The 22,702-nt window shown below is 55.2% G+C and overlaps 1 protein-coding gene across 2 annotated transcripts in view; it reads right to left on the bottom strand.

The window, feature by feature from the left end:
• Nucleotides 1–22,702, bottom strand: part of PEBP4 (phosphatidylethanolamine binding protein 4) — a 76,622-nt gene that overhangs the window by 27,447 nt on the left and 26,473 nt on the right. For both annotated transcript variants that reach the window (XM_040087691.2, XM_040087690.2), the window contains one exon: nucleotides 12,341–12,439. In XM_040087691.2, the coding sequence (XP_039943625.1) occupies nucleotides 12,341–12,439 (99 nt within the window). The remainder of the gene's footprint in view (nucleotides 1–12,340; nucleotides 12,440–22,702) is intronic.

The following is a 22,702-nucleotide window of genomic DNA, read 5'->3' as shown; positions in this document are numbered from 1 at the left end:
GCCTGGCAGTGCCCTCTGCTGCTCCCCATCCCCTGCCACCAGCCTGGCGCTGCCCCGGGCTCCCCAGTTTCCCGGGTGGGGCTCCTTGGGGACATCCCTGAGAGCAGGGCAGGGGATGGGCCTCTGGAATCTCCTCCTGGGAGGATCACTTGGGCCGGGGCGCTGCCCGGGCACCCTCCCACGGCATCCCCACCCCGGAGAGGGCACCCCGGGCGCGGGGGGCATCGGGGAGGGGAAAGAGGGCCCGTGGGTGTGCGGAGAAGGGGGGAGGACGGGGAGGGATTTCTTTTTTTTTTTTTTCCCGAAGCGAAGGTGGGTGGCGTGCGGGGATGCCAGCTGGCGATGGGCTCCTATTTCTACTGACAAGGCTTTACCCTGTAGGTGTGAGGAATTCCAATTAAATATTCAGCCTATTTGTCTGCGTGTGGGAGAGGGTTTGCTGTGCGGGAGGAAAGCCTCACATTCAGCTCCGCAGCTAACCATTAAGAGAGAAATTAGCTCAGTTCATCAAGGGAAGCCAGCGGAGGGTTTTCCCTCGCTCTTCCTGCCTTGTTCCATCCCTCTCGTTCACAAACAGCGGGGAGCGAGCCCGTCGCGTTCGGCAGGGCAGCGCCGAGCCACCGGCGCTTCCCAGAACGGGAAAAGTCAAATTTTCCCCTCCTCAGTGCTTGGGGGATACGATCCCGGCTCAGCCCGCCCCAGAGGCCGCCGAGGGAGATCGATGTGTGGGGCGAGGGGTCGGAGGCGTTGGGGGAACTGAGGGTTTAATTGCTCCCGCATTTACCGGCCTCGCTCCTTTCCGAGTCCTTTACGAACGCTAATTAATCACCGGGAAGAGAAAGCTCTCGCTTTCCAGATAATTTTTTTTTTTTTTTTTTTTAAGGCGGGGGATGCCCCGTGAGAGTCGATGCCTTGATCGATGAGCGGCTCTTTAGCCAGGGCAGCGGAGGACGGGATCGATGGGGCTGCAACGATCGGGTTTGGGGTCGGGTTCCAGGCGGCTGAGATGCTCCGGAGGGTGGAAAATCCCTCGGGAATACACCCAGACCATCAGCTGGGGGGGGGTGTGAAAATCCGGCTTTTTTTTTCTTTCTGGTACCGGGATGAAACCTTGAGCAGCAGTACTGGGGCAGGATGCAGCAGGATCCTGCGCTGGGGGAGTTTAGGGGAGAACTGTGCTTCCAAAAAAATCCCCCCAAATTTAAAAAAAAAAAAAGCAAAAAAAAAAAAAAAGCCACCACGGAGCTGATTTCACCATTTTCTGGAGCTTGACGTGTTTTTGCCCTTTTGAAATAACTTTCCATCTCAGAATACCCAAATTTTAAATAGAACCTAAAGTGATGAGAATTTAAAAAAAAAAAAAAAAAAAGGAGAAGACTACTTTTTTTTTTTTTTCATGAAACCACAAATGATATCCTGTTTTCCTGCTCTGTTTTGGGGAAAAGAAGCTGTTCCTGACGGGAATGGAGCTGTAATTTCCTTCTCCCGAGGGGAGGCAAACGTCCAGGCTCCCCCAGGTGAGGGGCACTGATGGGGACTCAGGTCCTGGGACCCCACTCTCCACGTTTTAAATAAAAAAAACCACTGGAAGCGGAATCCAAACATATTTTGGAGGAGGATGAAGGCGATGGGCAGCTGTGAGAGGGGGATATGGGACATTTGGGGGTGTCCCAGTGCTGCTCTGTGCCCTCGGCTGATCGAACCGGGCCGTGGCGCTCGGCCCCACTGGGAGCAGAAACTGCTTTTAAAGGGCTTAAAATCCTCCCTGGGAATTTCGGGCAGGAAAATGAATCCTTTGGTCCAACTCCAGCCCTGCTGCCTCGGGATCCAGGCTGTGGGGACTGTCCTGCCACGCCTGGGACAGACATCCCACCCCTGGGACAGACTTCCCACCCCTGGGACGCGGTCACCGGGGACTTTCCTGATGCATCTGAGAGTTCCAAAGTTCATCAGGAAGGAAAAAAATCCTTGCCTGGATCCCGTGGGATGCTCCCAGCTATGCTGAGCTTCCCAACCTCCTCCCCTCCACAGGATGCAGGGATCCCTGCCCCCTTCCGGAGGGAAGGAAGGAGTTTTCCTACCCCTTCCCATCCATAGGATTCGGGGATGAGCTTCCCTACCCCATTCCCAGACTGCAGAGTGAGGGAAGGAGTTTTCCTACTCGTTCCCAAACATGAGATGCAGGGATTGGCTTTCCCACCCTTTTCCTCACTTAGGGAAGGCAGAGAGGAGCTTTCCTACCCTTCTCCACCCGTGGGATTCAGGGATGAGCTTCCCTGACCCATTCCCAGACTGCAGAGTGAAGGAAGGAGTTCTTCTACCTCTTCCCACATATGCGGTTAGGGATGAGCTTCCCTGCCCTACGCAGGATTCAGGGATAAATTTCCCTGCCCTACACAGGATTCAGGGATGAGTTTCCCTGCCCTACACAGGATTCAGGGATGAGTTTCCCTGCCCTACACAGGATTCAGGGATAAACTTCCCTGCCATACCCAGAATTCAGGGATGAACTTCCCTGCCATACCCAGAATTCAGGGATAAGATTCCCGGCCCTATACAGAACTCAGAGGTGGACTTCCCTGCCCCTGCCATCCCAAGGATCCAGGGATAAGTTTCCCTGCCCTAAACAGGGTTCAGGGATGAGTTTCCCTGCCCTACCCAAAATTCAGGGATAAGTTTCCTTGCCCCTGCCACCCCAAGGATCCAGGGATGAGCTTCCCTGCCCTAAACAGGATTCAGGGATAAGTTTCCCTGCCCCTGCCATCCCAAGGATGCAGGGATAAACTTCCCTGCCCTACACAGGAGATTCAGGGATGAGTTTCCCTGCCCTACACAGGAGATTCAGGGATGAGTTTCCCAGCCCTACACAGGATTCAGGATAAGTTTCCTTGCCCCTGCCACCCCAAGGATCCAGGGATGAGCTTCCCTACCCCTGCCAAACCCAGGATTCAGAACCCCTATGGAGTTTCTCCTCAATCCCAAACCCTGACACTTTTACAGGGCACAAACCCCCTTCTTGGGGCCGAGCATCCCACCGAGGAGCAGAACCCCTCCTGGACCAACCCTGCCCCTTCCCCACCCCTCGGCATCACCCTGGCAGCCCCGGCACCAGCGCCCGCGCCCATCCCCGTCCCCTCAACTCCTTCCCTTTCCTCCCCAAAATCCAAAGGCGGGGGCTCCATGGCAACCCGCAGCTCGCGGGGTCTGACTCCAGCGCTTCGCTCGGCGCCGCCGCTCGGTTCCGGGCTCCCCCCGGGTAGGTGTGAGGAACTCCAATCAAGCATTCCGCTGGCTCCCTGTGTGGGGGGACAGGCTCCGCTGTGGAGGAGGGAAGCCTCGGCGGTGACTAATCGCTCAGACACCGGCTGTCTGTGGCACCCGGGGAGGGCAGGCAGAGGGTTTTCCTTCATCCTCTGCATTCCCTTTTCGGGAGCGATCGCGGCTCCCCGCCGGGCTCGGGGGCTCCCGGGCGGAAGCTGGAAAGATCCCAAGCATCTTTCCGGCGATGCCGCCGCCGCTGCCGCTGCTGCGGATCTCGCTGCTGCCTCTGCCTTGCACAGCCACGGGGGAACTTTTTTTTTGTTTTGGTTTGGGTTTTTTTGGGTTTTGTTGTTGTTTTTTTTTTTTTCCCCCGAGGGAAACCAAATTCCTGCGGTTTGAAGGAGCCCCGCGCCTCCCCTGTCCCGGAGAGCGCTTTGGTGCCCTTTGGATGAGCGACCCCGAATTTGGGCGGGCACGAGGACAGTTAAATTTGGATGCTGAGCCCCAAAATGAGGATCTGGCCCTTGCCCGGGGAGCGGAGCAGAGGATCCCACCCTCGGCCACCGCTCCAGTCCTGACAGAGACGTGACAAATTCGTCACCGCAGGGTCGCCACCGCCAGCCCCGTGCAAACACCGCTTCCCACATCCTCCCGTTCCCCGTGGAAAATCCCAGCTCCACGCTGGGATGAGAGGCCCCGAGCACCCCAAAACTGCCCGGAGCCGAGACAACTCCTGCGACAACTCCCTTGGGAGCAGCGGCCCAGGGTGACACCGAGGGGTGGGACACGGTCCCAACCTGGCCACGCGGGGACACCGAGGCTCTTCCCAAGCCTTTGTAAACTCCTGCCAGAGCCAGGGCAAGAGCAGCGGGCCCGGCCCAGCCGGCGGCTTCGCCCCCGCTCCCCGGGGAGGCGAGAAGGGGGCCGGCGGCCGCCCCCCGCCACCGCCGTGGGCAGCAGCAGGATGTGCTGTCCCTCCCCTGCACTTCCCAGCGAGCACTTTACATAACTTCTGCTGCTTAGTCACAGCTTCGACTCTTTTTTTTTTTTTTTTTTTTTTTTTTTTTTTCCTCTCTCTCTTTCCCTTTCCCTTTTTTTTTTTTTTTTTTTTTTTGGAGCGATTTTCTCAGCCGCATCAGAGCGCGAGTCATTTCGGCAAAGGGAAGTCCCTTCCTTTCTTCCGTTCCCTTGGTAACTGCACAAATTTGCTCTTCAAATGATTCATGACCGGGGTGCTGTAGGAGTTCCCTCCTCCGACACAAATCGCTCCCACACAACCACACATGCCCGATTAATCACTGATCAAGTGTCTCTTCCCCAGGGTTCGCCCTGCCCCGGCGCTCTCCTCCGGCCACCAGGATGCTCCTGAGGTCCCTGGATGCTCGCGGGTGTCCCCAGAGAGGGGACACGGGCCGGGCTTTGTAGGAAAAACCACCCGCGGAGAGGTTTTTATGGGCTGTAAATGAAATATTCCCGCGGTGGCGGGGCAGGCTGGTGACGGGAGGCAGCGATGGGATCGGAGCTCGGCGCTGGCTGATGGTGGTGGATAAACCTTCCCTGAGCTCCCGGTTCCGTCAGCGCAGCTTTATCCAGGGTCTGACTCCTGATCCCAGCGCAAACTTCCTCAGATTACAGAGAGGGAAACTGAAGAGCCCGAGGGTCGCACCCCACCGTGACCATGCTGGAGGGACAGAGCCCAGCAGCAGAAAAAAGCCAGAAAAGAACCAGGAAACAGCCAGAAAACAGCCAGAAAAGTTCTTTTTGGACCCCTGGTGAGCAAAACACCATGAGGCCGAGCATCATCCCAGGGCCACGATGCTCCTCATGCACGGGGAAGCGGCTTGGGATGGAGCTGGGAGCTTGGCTGCCAGGAATATACCTCAGCTGGAAAATAAAATTAATCTGCAAAATCTCTATCCCTGCCCTTTTTTTTTTTTTTTTTTTTTTTTTTTTTTTGGTAGGTTTTATCTGATTTATTCTCTTCCTCGTTAAGAGGAGCTAATTAACAAACCATCGTTTAAATAAACAGCAGCCAGAGTGTTTGTAACCTCGGCTTTATTGAATTGTGACAAATTAGTAGCCTCCGCATGTTAAATGAAACAGATGCATCGAGGGGAAAAAAAAAAAAAAACAAAAACCCAAACTGAATTCCCATCTGGATAACGATCCTCGCTGTGGACACAGAGCAGAGGGATCAACTCCTGGCCAGCGTGGAAAAATCCCAAATAATCGGGAATAATCCCGAATAATTGCGGGTTTCTGACTGTTGAACGTTTCAGCTCTGTGGCTTCACCCTGAACTCATCCCTAGGGAATGACAGGGCCAGGATCAGCCGCGGGACAAAGCTGATCCTTGATTTACCCAGCAGCCCCGGGATCCGTGGCAATAATCCTGTAAACCTCCGTGCCCAGCCCGGCACCCGGCGGCTCCTGGGAGGAGGGAGCAGCATTCCCGAGGGATGAGCAGGGAGCGAAGCCCTGGCTGCGTGTCCCAGGCCAGCCCTGCCCTCCCTCCCAGGAGGAACGGACATTTTTGGGATGCTCTCCCCCTTTTTCCTGCTCCCCAAAGGGTGCAAACAACGCTCTCCATCCTCCCCGTCCCTGCTGCATCCCGGCTGTGGGATGGCCGTTCCCAAAATCCAGCAGAGCTGCTGTTGGCCTGGTGTCCCAGCCCCTGCTGTCCCGGCGGGAATGGCTCAGCGCAGGAATTGCTCAGTGACAGCTCTCTCCGCGGGGTGCAATTACCTGGCAGCACTAATTACACTCCAGGTGAGCACAAAGCCGAGCAGGGAGCTCCTGTGGGGTGGGAACGCCGGGATTTGCAGGGACGCAGCAGCGGGATTGACCCGCGGCATCCCGGGACACAACTTCCCTCCGGACAGAGCGCCCCAGGACTGATGGAATCAGGGAATTGTTTGGGTTGGAAAAGCCCTCTAAGGTCACCGAGTCCAACCACGGCCCCAGCACTGCCAGGGCCAGCACGGAACCGTGTCCCCGAGTGCCACATCCACGTGGCTTTGAAATCCCAGCTGGAGCAGTGATCCCAGCTCCGCCCTGGGCTGGACAACCTTTACAGGGAAGAAATCTTCCCAATATCCAACCTAAACCTCTCCTGGCACAAGTTTTGTCCTGTCACTCAATGCCTGGGGGAAGAAACTGATCCCTGCCGGCCCAGAACCTCCTCCTAAGTCACAGAATCTCCTTTCAAACGTTTGTCAGGATGGGAAATCCATGGAATCAAGAGTGGTTTGGGTGGGAACTCTCATCCAGTCCCACCCAGGGACAGCTCCCACTGCCCCAGATCGCTCCAAACCCTGTCCAACCTGGCCTTGGACACTTCCAGGGATCCAAGGGCTGCCACAGCTTCTCTGGAAATCTATCCCAGGCCCTCACCACCCTCACAGGGAAGAATTCCTTCCACAGGAGCTTGGAGCGCAAAGAAAACTTCCCCCCACAAGCTGCAGCCTCTTTACTTATTTTGGCTTTTTTATTTATTTATTTTTAAAACTTCTTTTATTAATAAAGGCTTCATTAACGAGCAGCGACAGAAACTCACACCAGGGAACTGAGTATTCCGAGGAGCCAAGTCATCAATTAAACCAACATTTCCCTCTGTTCTTTCCCTTTCAAACCCTCGGTTTCATCACCAAAAAGCGGCGTCGAGAGGGCTCCAGCGAGGAGGAACAATAGCAGGGCACCAACTCCTGCATCTGCCCCTTCTCCCCCCCAGCGAGGCGGGGATCAGCGATCCCACAATTCCACGGATCCGCGGGAATCGTGGATGCTGCACGGCACAGGCAAGGAAAGCTGCCCCAGCACCTCCAGCAGCTCCCAAAATGTGGAACCCTTCTGTCTGCTGGGTACCCAAAAACTGATCTTTAACCTTCCTTAGCATCAATTAATGATTAAAAAAATCATTCCTCGCCCTGACTTTTTTTTCTCCTGCCGGGATGGTGAATGCTCCTGGATCACCAATTCTTGGCAGAAGCGTCCCCGGGGTGTCCCTACAACTCTTCACCCAGCAGCCGAGGAGCAGGAACGACGGCAGCCAGCAATTAACGGCCGATCTCTCGGCCTGCTGGTAAATCCAGGCGCTCTGGATGAGCTGGAGCCGCGTTCCGTGTGCTACGGAGGAAAAGTTTCCTGCAGAGCACACGTCCCTTTGGGATGGGGACGGGGACGGGGGGACGGGCTGAGCAGCCCGTGCCCTACAGCTCCACGTCCGTCCCTCCCCTGTGCAGAAACCCCATAATTTTTAAGGTTAATAAAGCCCCTTGTTTGCTTAAGACAGCACCTGTTTCTATGGTGACACTCGCAACCCGGAGCCTGTTTATCAACGGCGACGCCGCGCGCCGTGACGGTGACGGGGATGTCGCCGCGGGGAAAGGCCAGCGCCGCTGCCAGGACCGCTGGGGACGCCGGTGCCACCATCCCTGGGCACCCAAACTCGCTAATCCCCGTCCATGGGATCCCCACCCCGCAGCCGCGGGAGCGGGTCGGAGTGGCGGGAGCTGCACCCGCGGTGCGGGGAGAGCCGGGCTGGGCCATGGGTGGGAATGGCTCTGCTTCAAAAACGTTGGATGCAGTCCCCATATCCCACCCCGGAGCTGGCTGTGGCTGCCCCGTGCCTCAGTTTCCCCAGCGCCCTGCCCCGGGGAAGGGGTTGGTGGCCGATCCAAGCGGCTCCGGCGGGTCCCGCTCGGTTCCAGCCTGGCGCAGGATTTCTCCCGGCTGGCAGAACCCGTTTCCATAACGACTTTCTGTTACAAACATATTTTGATAAAAATAAAGTTAAAGCGGCGAGGCTTTGGTGGAGTACAAATTCGCTGCTCTCGCCCTCCCCCTTCCTCCTCCCCCAGGAGGGGGAATAAAGACGGAAAGCTTTCCATTTGAAGGGCAGTATTTTCTCCCTTCTTTTTTTTGTTTTTCTTTCCCTTTCCCCACTGAATACAAAATGGAAAACCTTGTTTACCGGGGGATTCGCTGCAAACCCGGCTCCGACTCTGCCTGGTTACCTGATGCTCTACAGTATGTACAGGATAATGTGATAAATTCATTTCCAATTCACTGCATTATCCTTTGAATATTTTAATGACTCATTGAATGGAGTAAAAAAAAAAAAAAAAAAAAAAAAAAAAAAAAAAAAAGAGAGAGAGAGGAAAAAAAAAAAAGCTATTTCAAATGAACAATTATGCTGCATTAGAGTAAAGGCTGATTATATTTAAACACTGCTTCCATGGATAACGGGACATATCGACCTCCGCCTATAAGAGCTAATTTGGCTCTTATCTCTAAATAATTTTACACTGCAAATTACCATGAAAACCTAAAGGGCTTTAAAAACATTCATCAAAAGATATTATTCCACTTTGTGGCAACATTTCTATTTAAATTATTTTGAATAGGAGTGAAAGCATCCCTCGTGTTTGACAATCGGAGCGGCGGCGGAGCGGCGGCTGATAAGGAGCGGCGAGCGGCGCCCAGGGGATGGGACGTTCCGTCCCAAAATCCCACCCGGGAGAGCGAATCCCCGGCCAAACCCCGGAGCTGGTGGCGTGCCAAAGCGCTGCGGCGCCCAGGAGCGGCGTTTAGTGCTGCTGGAGCGGCTTCCCTCCCAGCCGGGGCATGGCAAAGCCTGGGGAGGGGTGTCGGGGTGACACGCAAGTGGTGCCGGGAGAGGCTGGGGTGACACCCAGGGATGTCGGGGTGACACCCAGAGATGCTGGGGTGACATCCAGGGGTGTTGGGGTGACATCCAGGGATGTTGGGGTGGCACCCAGGGATGCTGGGGTGGCACCCAGGGATGTCAGGGTGACACCCAGGGATGTCAGGGTGACATCCAGGGATGTCAGGGTGACTCTGGGGTGGCACCCAGGGATGCTGGAGTGGCACCCAGGGATGTTGGAGTGGCACCCAGGGATGCTGGGGTGACACCCAGGGATGTCGTGGTGACACCCAGGGATGCTGAGGTGACATCCAGGGATGTTGGGGTGGCACCCAGGGGATGCCAGGACAATACCCAGGGGTTCCTGGGGTGATACTGGGATGGCACCCAAGTGATGCTGGGCAACACTGGGATGATGCTGGGGTGACACCGGGTGACACTGGGGTGACACTTGGCTCAGTGCAGGGGTAACGCTGGGTGACACCGGGGTGACACCAGGGCGACACTGGGTGACGCTGGGTGACACTGGGGTGTCACTTTGGCTCAGTGCAGGGGTGACACTGGGCGATACTGGGGTGACACCAGGTGATACTGGGGTGACACCTGGCTCAGTGCCGGGGTGACACTGGGTGAAACTGGGGTGTCACTGGGTGACACTGGGTGATGCTGGGTGACATTGGGTGATGCTGGGGTGTCACTTTGGCTCAGTGCTGGGGTGACACTGGGTGACACTGTGGTGACACTGAGGTGTCACTTTGGCTCAGTGCCGGGGTGACACTGGGCGAAACTGGGGTGACACTGGGTGACACCGGGGTGACATTGAGGTGACACCGGGGTGACGCTGGGTGACATTGGGTGACACCGGGGTGACGCTGGGTGACACCGGGGTGACATTGGGAGACACTGGGGTCATATTGGGATGACACTGGGTGACACTAGGGTGGCACTGGGTGACACTGGGGTGTCACCGGGCGATATTGGGATGACACCGTGTGATACTGGGTTGACACTGGGCGACGCTGGGTGACATTGGGTGACACTGTGGTGACACTTGGCTCAGTGCTGGGGTGACTCTGGGTGATACTGGGGTGATGCTGGGTGACACTGGGGTGACATTGGGTGACACCGGGGTGACACCGGGGTGACGCTGGGTGACACTGGGGTGACATTGGGTGACACCGGGGTGACATTGGGTGACACCAGGGTGACATTGGGTGACACTGGGGTGACGCTGGGTGACACTGGGGTGACACTTGACTCTGTGCAGGGATGACACTGGGCGATACTGGGGTGACGCTGGGTGACACCGGGGTGACGCTGGGTGACACCGGGGTGACACCGGGCCACCGGCGGGCGCGGGGGCTCCTCCGGCCCCCCGGCGCCGCGCCGGCCGCCCCGTCCCGTCCCTCCCGGAGGAAGGCGCTTGCGAGCCCCCCTGCGCCACCAAAGCGACAGAAGGCGCGGCGTAGAGCCTACACGGTTATTTTAGAGCCAGCGTGCAAATAAGGCTGTCAGCTGAAGCTCCTCCGAGCCAAGACTTCCGCATCCCCCCCGGAGGATCTGCATCTCGCCCAGACACCAGCCCGCCGTTGGGGCCGGGGGATCGGGAAATCTCCGCCGGCAGCCCCGGCGGGACGCGCCGGGACCCCCCGCTGCACCCCCAGCCACCGGCACGCGGCCGAGGCGGCTTTGTCCCCGCGTCCTCGAGGGGTGGGGAGCGAATTTTGGGGGGGTTTTTTGGCGGTTCGTAGTGGGATTTGGGGGATTTGTGCGCGTTTCTGTGTGTGCAGAGGAGAGACGCGCTCACGCACGCACACCCACGGGAGATGGAGGGGATATATTTATCCCGACATTATAGGGATCATATCAATATATAGGTTTTATATAGAATATTGCATGGGATCGGGGGATATCTCGCGTTGGAAGGCTCCATCAGGAGCATCGAGGCCAAATCCCCGCTCGGAGATGTGTGTTTGTATTTATAAATGTTATTTATCTCGTGAGGAGGAAGCTTGAGGAATTGTTGGGGCTGGGATCAGCCCCATCTCTGGCAGATGGGGAAAACCCTTTTCCTCCCCAAAAATCTCCTTTCTTCCCACCCTCTTCCATGGCCTGACATGGAATTTTTGACCTTAGAGATCACAAAAGCCAGAGGGGAAAAAAAAAAATCCCACCTTCCATTAGTGCTGGAGGGAAATCCCAGATTTCCCTTCTCTCCTTAAAGGATTTTATGCTCCCAAAAAAACCAGAAAAAAAGAAAAAAAAAAAGGAAAACCACAATAATTAGCAAGAGGGAACGGCTCCGAAGGATCTGTGTACAGAAGGAAACACTGGAGCTTGGGCTCCTTTGCGTTTGGTAAATATTAAAATTAATGAGAGACTTTCAGGACCCTGTTGTTAGAAATGCAGAACGGTTTCTGTGAAGGATAAAAACACAAAACAACACCAAAAAAAAAATAAAAAAGAAAAAGGCCCCCAAGTCCTGTACACAAATTCCCGCAATTATTCCCGATGCTTCCTATTTTTCAGCCAATTATGGAATTCATGGAAAGTATTAATATCCCGTTTTTAATTTGCTTAATATGCCCATTAACAATAAAATGTCTAATTAAGGTAGCTGTACAAAGAGCCCTCAGCAGTAATTTCAGAGAATAATAGAGGAGAACGACGCGATATTTCTTGTTAAATGCACGCTGCAAATTAATTGATATCTTAATTAGGCTTTAGTACCCAGATTATCAGTTAGATTGATTTAGGGCCGCAACATCCCGTTTTTTTGAAGACATAAAAGCAAGCAGGAGGGGAACAAACTGCTTTTCCTAAATATTTCTGGGAGCAAAGCCACGACACGCCGGGACAGGGGCAAGGACTCATCCCATGGACACAGCGCTGGGGAGCGCCACAATTCATCCCAAACTCATTTTCCCCCTTGTTTTCTCACTGAATTCAAACCGTTTCTAATCCACAAAAAAACCCCAAAAAGCTAAAAAACCAGAAAAGGAATTGAGATTTCCACCAAACCCACTTTTTCAACCACAAAACCCAACCGGCAGCAGGAGCTGTTTGGAAGGACGCGTCGTCTCCGCTGAGAAAACCGGTGGTGGGGAGTTGGCAAAATGTGTTTTTTGGGTTTGGGTTTTTTGTTTTTCTTTTTTTCCCCAGCATTTCCTCAGGAGAAGGAGGAGGGAAAAAAAAAAAACAAAAAAACAAAAAAACCAAAAACTCCAAGCAGCAATATTTTTGGACCAGCCTGGCTCTTTTATAGCCTGAGGAAGCACTTCCCTACCTACACGCCCGGCACCATTTACATTTCCCTGGCAAACGCTCGCTGGGGATTTTGCCGGGCGGGAGGAGCTTGCATCCCGTGGGAATCCAGCTCTCCCCGGATGTTTGGGAACGACCCCGAAGGACTCACCAGGATGTCGGTGACCAGCCAGTGCCTCCAGAAGCGGTGCTGGGGGTTGGCTCTGTTGGGAGAGTCGGGATCCACCATCACCAGGACGTATTTCTTGCTCTGCAAGAGAGGAGAAGGGGAGATGCTGTGGGCCTGGGGTGACAGCAGGAAACCCCCAAATCCGCATTTTTCCAGTCTTTTCCAGCGGGTGTGCTCTGGTGGTATCACCCCGGAGGTGAGCGAGGAGGGGAGGCCAGGAACCTGCTGGGGGTGAATTAATCCCAAACCTTTCCAGAGGAAAAATGTGGGTTCTGCCCCCTCCAAAGAAAAAGGCAACGAGGAGAATTCCCTCTGCTTCCAGCCCTCCTCTCACCACATCCCACCGAGGCGCAGGATTGCAGCTGCTCTGGGATTTTTGGGATTTTTTGGGTGGTTGGGGACAAGGTGGATACCCCATCATCCATGGGGTTGGCTGTGAGGAGCCAAACTCTGCCCCACACATGCCCAAATAACCAAAAGATGCTCCGGGGATGCTGCAACAAGCAGCACATGGGGGTCAGGTGCCTCTCCTGGGTGATGGAATTGGCCAAAGAGAGCTGGGATTTACGGATAACTCTGGTTTAACCCCAGGTTTAACCTCACAGCCCACCCCAGGTCCCCACTGAGGGCACCCAGCACCCAAAGGTGCCACCGGCACGGAGCCCAGGCGGATATTTTGGTGCGCTGAGGATGGAGCTGGCTTGGAAGTGACCTCTGGAGCAGGCTGTGGAGGGAAAACCGGCTGATCTCCAGGGATTTGGCAGGACCTGGGGCGCCGGATTATCCCGCAAGCACGCGGATTAAGGGATCTATATCCGAATAAAACCTCCAGGTGCGTCTGTCCGGGCGCCAGCGGTGCCACGCTCGGCTCCAGCCGCCCCGGGGGCTGGGCTTTCACAAACAGCCCTGGGATTTAGCCCTGCAATTCCCACTGGAATTAGCTGGAGCTCCGTGGCTGAGTCCCTGGCCGCTCCTGGAACCAGGCAGGGATTTGCGCAGCGAGGTTCTTGGGGCTGACTCAATATTTTTGCTCCGTTTCCCAACCTCTGGCCGGGGTAAAGAGACAAAATCCCGCTGGGGCGTTGCCATAACCAGAGACCCCCCCTGTGCCCCCTTCCCTTGGCATCCCACACGTCTCATAAACCCCTCAAAGACCCCACCTCCGTGGGGAGCGCCATTTTCCACCGGAAAAAAAAAACGCGGATTTCCACCCATTTGTCTCGCAAGAGCCGAGGAGAAAATCCCAAGCTCCCGCGAACCGCCCTGCCCGGGAGCGCGGCCGCTGCCCGGCTCCGTAAATCCCGGCCTGGCATCATCCAGGGTGGGGGAATTACATCAACCCCGCAGATGTGAGCGTGGGAAAGGGGCCGTGCTGGCGTCACCACGTGAGGCTGAAGGTCAGGACCTCGAGGCTGAGCCGCCGCCACCCTTCCCCACCGCGCTCCCAGCTGCAGGCGGCTGAAAAAAAAATCAAAAAAAAAAAAAAAAAGAGGGAAGGAGGGAAAAAGCAGCAAAATTCCTTAACAGCGCCGAAATCAACATTTAATAGGAAGGAGGAGGAGGAGGAGGAGGAGGGGAGGGGGGAGAAGAAGCCCGACAACCCAAAAAACCCTACGCTGGAAGTGTGAAGGAATTTGAGCTCTAACTTTGGGGAGGGTGCGGAGCCGAGCTCGGCGTTTCTGAATCTCTCGGCTCCGCTCGGAGCCCAGCTGGTGGGAACAGAACGTGTAGTCATGGGACTGTCATCGTGTGCTGTCCAGGTTAACATGTAGCATTTCTATTACTATTAACAGACTTTCTGCTCCTCACTCCATCTGTTCTTCGAAATAATTGCAGTTGTACAGACCATGCCTTCGCTCCAGGCAGGCTCTGGGGAGAGGATAGTGCTTTTATGAAAAAAAAAAAAAAAAAATTATATATTTAAAAAAAAAAAAAAAAAAGGGGAGGAGAAAAAAAAAAAAAAGTGTTAAAAAATAACAGCAAACACGAGAATAGAGTGCAAGTGAAGCTAACAGCAGGCTCGGAATTGGGGACAGATTGTGGCCTAGAAAGGTGACGGCGCACGCGGCCGGGGGCCAGACCCCGCTGGGGACGGGAGCTGGGGTCAGCGCCCTGAGCCGGGCCGGCCCCGCGGGATTTTTCTCTCTCCTCACCTGCCGGCCACCCTAAGAGCCACAATCCCTCACCTTCCACCTAAAGATAGCAAAGCCCGAGCCGAGCCGAGCTAATCCCGGCTGCTCACCCTGCGCTGCTCCCGGGGCTGCAGCAGCCCCCCAAAACCACCCCAAAACCACCCCAAAACCCCCTGTGCGATGTCCCCCAGCTGTGCCAGGCACCCCAAACGACGGGGGAGATGTTTTTCTCAACAGCTTGCGAGCGGCAGAGCAGCCCGAGTGCGGTGATTTTGGGGGTTTTTAATGCTGAAATCCCTCCTCGACACAGGCTAACAGCATTAGCTGCTGTCAGGGCTGCAGACGGGAGCCAGCCCCGAGTGACACGGGAGCTGCTCAGCTTTACAAGCGTGAACCAGCCCCAGGGATTTTGGGAGAGGAGGAAAGTGGCTTTGGATCAGAAAATTCCTCCGGTGCACGAGCACGGGCGGCACCGTGCTGCGCAAAGGGAAGGGAGGAAGGGGGAGAGGGAAGAAAAAGCCGCTTTGGGTGGCTGCGGATGAAAATTTGGGGGGAGGGAGAAAAGCCACCCCCAAAGCTTTGTCACTCATTCCTGCTCATCCCAGGCCATGGAGGAGCTGCTGGAGTGCAGGACCCAGTGTGTCCTGCCGGTGCCATGGAGTCACGGAATGGTTCGGGTGGGAAGAGACCTTCAATTCCAGCCAGTTCCATCCCCTGGCAGGGAATCACCTCCCACTGTCCCAGGGTGCTCCTTGGGCATTGCTGGGGATCCAAGGGACAGCCACAGCTCCTCTGGGAATTCCAGCCCAGCCCCTCACCACTCTCACAGCCAGGAATTCCTTCTCAATATCCATCCATCCCTGCCCTGTGGCAGTGGGATCCATTCCCTGTGTGCTGTCCCTCCATCCCTTGTCCCCAGCCCCTCTCCAGCTCTCCTGGAGCCCCTTTGGACCCTGCCAGGGGCTCTGAGCTCTCCCTGGAACCTTTCCCTTCTCCATGCTGACGTGTGACACCAACTGGGTCAACCCTTCCATGGCCACCCTTCCCTGCCTCCTCACCCCGGGACGCTTTAAAATCGACATTAAACCACTGACAGGAGCCGCTGCCTGCCCAAGGACTCAAATCCATGCCGGCACCGCCCGGCTTCGCCCCCTGACATCCCTGGGAGCCGGCGTCCTCGCCCTGCTCCTCCACCCCGCACGGGGCCGGTGGCAGGTGACGGGAGCCCTGCGCTCCGTGTTTTCCCCGCTGATTGTTTCCAGCGGGGAAACATCCAGTTACTCCTGCAGAAAGCATTAGCCGCCCCAATTAGGCACAGGTTTAGGAAACTCGCTCCGAGCAGGCAGCGACTCTTCCAAGAGGCGGGCGGGCGGGCAGGAGAGGGATTTTGTGCGGCTGAGGATACACACGGAGCTCAGCGGATCCCGCGGAGCCGGGGCTGCGCAGGAATTAAAGACTTATCCAAATGAAAGCAAATAGGGTGTTAAGCGACACACATGTAGAGCGAGCGGTTTCCTTGGAAACCAGCGCACATGGAAGCAGCACACATGCAGTGCTCCGGCATTTTCGGCAGCGCCGGGGCGGCCTCGGAGCTCTGCCCTGCCAAGGGATGCCCGGTTCGGGATGGGTGTGGAGCTGGAGGAGCCCAGGGGTGTCCGTGTTGGTGTGTCCAACCCGTTGGCATCGGTTTATCCAGGGCATGGAGGGAAAAAAAGGATTAAAATGTGCTTTATTCTGAGAAGGGAGGGGATGGATGGTGCCCAGCTTTGCCGTAGGAATTCCATCCCAAAAGTAACCAAGCCCCAGCCCGAGCTTCCCAACACGGGGAATGAACAGGTTTGGGTGGATCCGGTGTGGATCCTCCCAGCTCACCCATCCCTCTGAGCTGTTCCCTGTCCGTTCCCACCCGGAGCACGGGATTTCCACCAGCCCCTTGCCACACAAGGTGAAATATCCAGTTGCCCCATTGCCACACACATCCTTGACAGGTCCTAAGGAATTTCCCCGGGTGCCGAAGGAAACCGTGGCACGGACAGTTTGCGACGACATCTGAGCCAAAAAACCCCTTTCACCTCCCCGGGAGCTGCAGCCTGGCGCTGCCACAGCCTGGATTATCCTGCTCTGAAGGATTTTGGTGCCATGAGATGATCCAGGCTGGTCCCACTGCTGTGGAGATGGGATGGGGGATGCAGCCAGGGAAGAGCTGGGTTTATTCAGTTACAAACCAGAAAACCTCAATCTACCCCAAAACCACCTTCCAGATCAGGGCAGGAGCTCCTGGCTGGGCAGAGAGCTGGGGAGAGTACCCAGAGCATTGGGAAGTGCAATCCCAGCTCTCCTCAGGGACGCTTGGAGGGTCCAGCTCACGTCCCACCAGCGCGAGGAGTCGGAGGTGGAAGCGCCGCCAGCACCAGCTGAGATTTGAGATCAATCTGGGCTCTTTTCTTGGCTTGTCCCCAGTACTAAAAAGTTTCTATAACAGGCATTGGCTTCGCAATTCTGCTGCTGCTCCTCGCCAGAGAGAAATTCCAGCTCCTTCCTCGGCGGCAAAGGAATTGTTTGCGACCGAGTTGTGTTGTGGCTTCGGGAAGGAGCTGCCAAGCGAGGCAGGATTCTGCCTTCCTCCTTTCCCACCTGCGCCTCGCCACTTCCACGGGGAAAAAAAATAATAATAATAACAAAAATATATAGCTCAGCAAAATTCACCCTGCTCCGCAGGACTTGCCCAAGGGGACAAGTGGCACTGGCTGAAGGCTTGACCCGACTCTCCCAGGCCTGGCTCCCGCTGCCGAAGGGAATTTCATTGGATTTCCAACTGCAACTCTTCCCCCAGTCCCTCTGCTCTCCCTCGGGGCTCCCTCACCGGCCAAATATTTATGCAGCCTAATGTCCTAATGAGGATTGATTCATCCAGGGTGGTTGAGGAGTGTGTGTGAAAGGTCTGTTCCCGGATTAAGGGCTTGGGATGCTTTAGGGAATGGGTTGTTTGCTCCGGAGGAGCAGTTTGTTTTCCCTCGTAGCCAATTCGAGCGGCAATAAAAGGGCGATGAGGGTGTTACACGCCCAACACCACCAGGCAGAAGGCGGGATAAATGTTCCAAAGGCTCCGTGGTGCTGGAAGTGCAGGTGACGGTGCCTCTGGAGCACTTCTGGGAAGGGAGGGGAGCAACAGGCTGTGATTCCTCAATCAAAAACCCTGCCGCGGTTCTGCTTTGGGTTCCCCAAATCGAGGGGATTCCACCCAAATCCTCGAGGACGAAACACCGGGGAATGGGGCCGCGTGTCCCAAATCCAGGAGGCAACCAAGGCGCCGAGAGCTGCCCGCCCCGGCTGCCGAGCCCCCCTTTTCCCCGGGAGCTGTTTATCACCACTGGAGCCTAATGAGCGCCACGTCCCCGGGCTGGGGACACCGCGGCCGGCCCCGCTCCGGCCGGGATGGACTCGGGAAGCGACACATTTCCCGAGCGGAGTGCGAGGAGGAGGAGGAGGAGGAGGCGGCGAGCGGCCGCGGTGGCAGAGCGCAGCCGTCCTGCCCAATTACTGTCACGCGGGGGGACACATGGATTGGTGACATTTGACATTTTCCACACAATATTTTGATGCAGGATGGCACCTCCGTCACAAATTATTTTCCAAAACTTGGCTCGGCTTCTCGTGGTTTTTTTTTTTAATTTTTTTTTTTTTTTCTGAGGGGAGAAAAAAAAAAAGAAAATAAAAAACCTCACGCAGGGGTGGCATTTGCAGGCGAGCGAAGGGAAGGGTGGCGGTGTCCCCTCCGTGAGCAAAGGTGGTTGTGCCACCGAGTGGGAAAACAAAGGGGGAAAATGCACCCAGAAATCCCAGGCTTTGGCCCCATGCACCCACGAGACCCTCAAAAGCTTTTTCCCCTGCTCCCTCTCGTGATTCCTGAGAGGTCTCAGGAGCATCGGGGGCCCAGACCCCTCCTGGCAAGCCGGGGGTTCTCAGCGCTGGGAATTGCTGAACTCGGCGCTACCAGACACCTCGGCGAAGCTGAAATGACTTTAAATGCCTAAACATTTTAAAACAAACCCTGGAACAATTCAGCTCCGAACTCCTCGCCTGCTTTCTCTCCCTCCTCGCTCTCTCTCTCCCATTTTTACGGTTTCCAGAGCTGTTTTACGCCTCATTACCTGCACACTGTGAGTGATGTCTGTCGGTCCTAGAGCTGTAAATACCTTAAATCATGCTTCATTAAGAATATCTCTGGTGCTATTAAAGAGCTATAATAGACAACGAGTTAACAGATGATTAAATATGAACTCCATTTGTGTCACTCACCGCGGGCACGGAGAGGCTTTAAGTTTTTTAAACTCGCTCTCATTATCTGGGGAAGTGGCGGGGATGGAGGGGGATGGAGGGAGGCTCGGCTGGGATGAAGGGATGCTGGCTCGGAAATGCGAGGGTGGGGAGGGAGAGGGGCTGGAATGGGACGGAGAGAGATGGAATGGGATGGAGAGAGGCTGTAATGGGATGGAGAGAGATGGAATGGGATGGAGAGAGGCTGTAATGGGATGGAGAGAGATGGAATGGGATGGAGAGAGATGGAATGGGATGGAGAGAGATGGAATGGGATGGAGAGAGATGGAATGGGATGGAGACGGGCTGGAATGGGATGGAGAGGGGCTGGAATGGGACGGAGAGAGATGGAATGGGATGGAGACGGGCTGGAATGGGATGGAGAGGGGCTGGAATGGGATGGAGAGAGATGGAATGGGATGGAGAGAGGCTGGAATGGGATGGAGAGAGATGGAATGGGATGGAGAGAGGCTGGAATGGGGTGGAGAGAGTCTGGAATGGGATGGAGAGAGATGGAATGGGATGGAGAGAGATGGAATGGGATTGAGAGAGATGGAATGGGATGGAGAGAGATGGAATGGGATGGAGAGGGGCTGGAATGGGACGGAGAGGGGCTGGAATGGGATGGAGAGAGATGGAATGGGATGGAGAGAGATGGAATGGGATGGAGAGAGATGGAATGGGACGGAGAGAGATGGAATGGGATGGAGAGGGGCTGGAATGGGATGGAGAGGGGCTGGAATGGGATGGAGAGAGTCTGGAATGAGATGGAGAGAAGCTGGAATGGGATGAAGGGACGCACACATGGAAATGAAGAGATAGAGACGGATGTTTGGATAACGGGATGCTCGTATGGAGATGGAGGAATGCTCCTGTGGACATGGAGGGATTCTCTCATGGGGCCGGAGGGATGGAAGGATATCGTAAATGGAAGAATGGGATGCAGGAATGTTGTGGAATCTGGGTGGAAGAACGTTTTGGAACGTGTGGGGATGGAGAGAGGGGGATTGAGGGATGCTCATGGGGACGGAGGGATGGGGATTTAGGGATCCTCACACAGAGGTGAGGGGATGGGGATTTGGGGAAGCTCGAGATGGGGTAGAGGGATGTTTCCATGGGGACAGCGGGACGCTGGCCCCTGGGATGGGGGTTGCAAACCAGGAACACCCAGGAGGCCCCAGCTCCTCCACATTGTGACTCCAGGCTGATGATCCTTGCTCGGATTTTCCCAGCTGGGGTCTGGTAGCCAGAAATTACAAAGAAAATCAGATAAAGGAGGAGGTGGACAATGAGGAGACGCTTTGGATGGGACAGGAGGAGCACCTGGAAGAAAGCTGGATGGGATTGAGGGATTCATGGATATCTGGGAAGAAGGGCGGCAGTGCAGATGGAGATGCAAAAAGGACTGAGCATTGCTGGCTCTCCAATACCAGAACAGCTCAGCACAAACAAATTGCCAAGGCGCAAATTAAATAATAATTAATACCATCAAAATCCCATGAGCACACAAAAGTACTGGGGAAAATGAAATAATGAATGTTTTCTTCTCTTCTGGATTAGATTCTGCTCTGTGGAAAGAAAAAGCATTTCCACAGGCTCTGGCACAAGTGGAATTATCCCAGAGTCACAATCCCGGCTTCCCGCTGGGATCGGGGCTGTGGATGGTGCCAAACACCCGGCACACGTGGCCCAAACTGGGCACGGAGAAGCGGAGCTGGGGAAGGAGCTGGAGCCCCAGGAGGGGCTGAGGGAGCTGGGAAAGCTCCAGGAGGGGCTGAGGGAGCTGGGAAAGCTCCAGGAGGGGCTGAGGGAGCTGGGAAAGCTCCAGGAGAGGCTGAGGGAGCTGGGAAAGCTCCAGGAGGGGCTGAGGGAGCTGGGAAAGCTCCAGGAGAGGCTGAGGGAGCTGGGAAAGCTCCAGGAGAGGCTGAGGGAGCTGGGAAAGCTCCAGGAGGGGCTGAGGGAGCTGGGAAGGGGCTGAGCCTGGAGAAAAGGAGGCTCAGGTGGGACCTTGTGTCTCTGCACAGCTCCTGACAGGAGGGGACAGCCGGGGGGGTCGGGCTCTGCTCCCAGGAACAGGGACAGGAGCAGAGGGAACGGCCTCAGGCTGGGCCAGGGGAGGCTCAGGGCGGACAGCAGCAGGAATTTCCCCATGGAAAGGGAGCTCAGGGATTGGAGCTGCCCGGGGAGGTTTGGATCCCCATCCCTGCAGGTGTCCAAGGAATTCCTGGATGTGGCACTCAGTGACGGGCTGGGATCGGGCACAGCTCGGACCCGGTGACCCCAGAGGCCTTTTCCAACCTCAGCCATTCTGTCATTCTGAGGGAGGAGGATCTGGGGACAAGGACAGATCCCAGCTGTGGGAAATCCAGGTGACCTGAGCATTCCCCACGTCAGGAACGCGGCCAGTGTCCCGGCAGATGTCCCCGTGGTCTCTGTGAGGAACCCCACGGCAGCACATGGGGTCGAGAGGAGCCTCCCCAGCTCCTCCCCAGCCTCTCTCCGTCCCCTGCTCCACCGGGATCAGCCCTAAACCCATCCAGGCGTGGGAGCTGTGGGAGCTGTGGGAGCACCCTGTGGGAGCTGCCTGGCTCTGCCCCACGCCCTGCGTGGAGAGGGGGACACGGGACCACCCTCAGCTGGTGCCACACATTCAGTGACCCCTCAAGGCCACCAAATCCCAGCTCTGCCCCGAGAGGAAATCCACGGCCGGGTTCCTTATGGGGAGCAGAACGGGATAAATCCCCGTTCCTACGATTCCTGCTCATTGTCCATTCCCGCACGCGCCCCGACCCCTCTCCAGCCCCGACTCCTCCGCGGGGACCCTCGGCCGCCCCCGAGGCCACCGTGGGGGTCGGTGACACCGCTGTCCCCCGGGACGGTGCCGGCCGGGCCGGTAATTGAATCTCGGCGCTCCGGGATTGAGTTAACTGCAAATGCCATTTCCTCGCAGCCCAAAAGCGCCGAGAGCCCCGAGCTCCGCTATCAGCGGCCGCGGGTCCCCTCTGCTCCCCCGCCGAGACCCCGCGGCCCCTCCGGCACCGGGGTCACCCGGGGAAATTAATCCCGGAGCCCCTCGGGAGCCTCCGCCGGAGCCATCGCAAAGGCGGGGAGGGAAAAATGAAAAACATCTCGGTTCCATCTGGGGGGAAATTAAAGCGTTTCAGGAGCTGCTCCGTCCGGCTCCGTCCCTGGGGACGCAGCACCGACCCACCCACGGCATCCATCCACCTGCTGGGCCCCCTCCCAGCGCCCGGGATCTGCTGCTGCCGGGTTGTGAGTATCCAAAAAACCAGGCAGGGCCTTCCTCCCACCCCTGTGCGCCAAATGGAATAACTTATTTAAAAAGGTGTATAAAAATAAAAATGAAATGAAATGAAATGAAATGAAATGAAATGAAATGAAATGAAATGAAATAAAATGATAAAAATAAAATAAAATAAAATAAAATAAAATAAAATAAAATAAAATAAAATAAAATAAGATAAAATAAAAATAAAAATAAAATAATAATAAAAGAAAAGAAGAGAGAACAAAATATAAGATAAAATTAAAAAATTAAATTAAATGAAATAATATAATATAATGTAATATAATTAATATAATATAATGTAATGTAATATAATATAATGTAATATAATATATAATATAATATAATATAATATAATATAATATACAAATCACGTATCATATATCAGGAGGGGATATGTATTCTATATTTCCATCTAGATTAGATATGTTTGTGTATTTTAATATATATTTCTGGATTCAATTTATAGCTTCTACATGGAAACAGAGACTACATTCTCTACAGATTCTCTATAGATTCTCTATTACCTATATATTATCTATATAGTCTCCATGTATTGCCTATATATATTATCTATATAGTCTCCAT

Source organism: Hirundo rustica, chromosome 28 (genome assembly GCF_015227805.2).
Source record: "Hirundo rustica isolate bHirRus1 chromosome 28, bHirRus1.pri.v3, whole genome shotgun sequence".
NCBI classification, from domain to species: Eukaryota; Metazoa; Chordata; class Aves; order Passeriformes; family Hirundinidae; genus Hirundo; species Hirundo rustica.
Note: the sequence above shows the minus strand (reverse complement) of the source record. Positions and strands in the feature narration are given on the sequence as shown.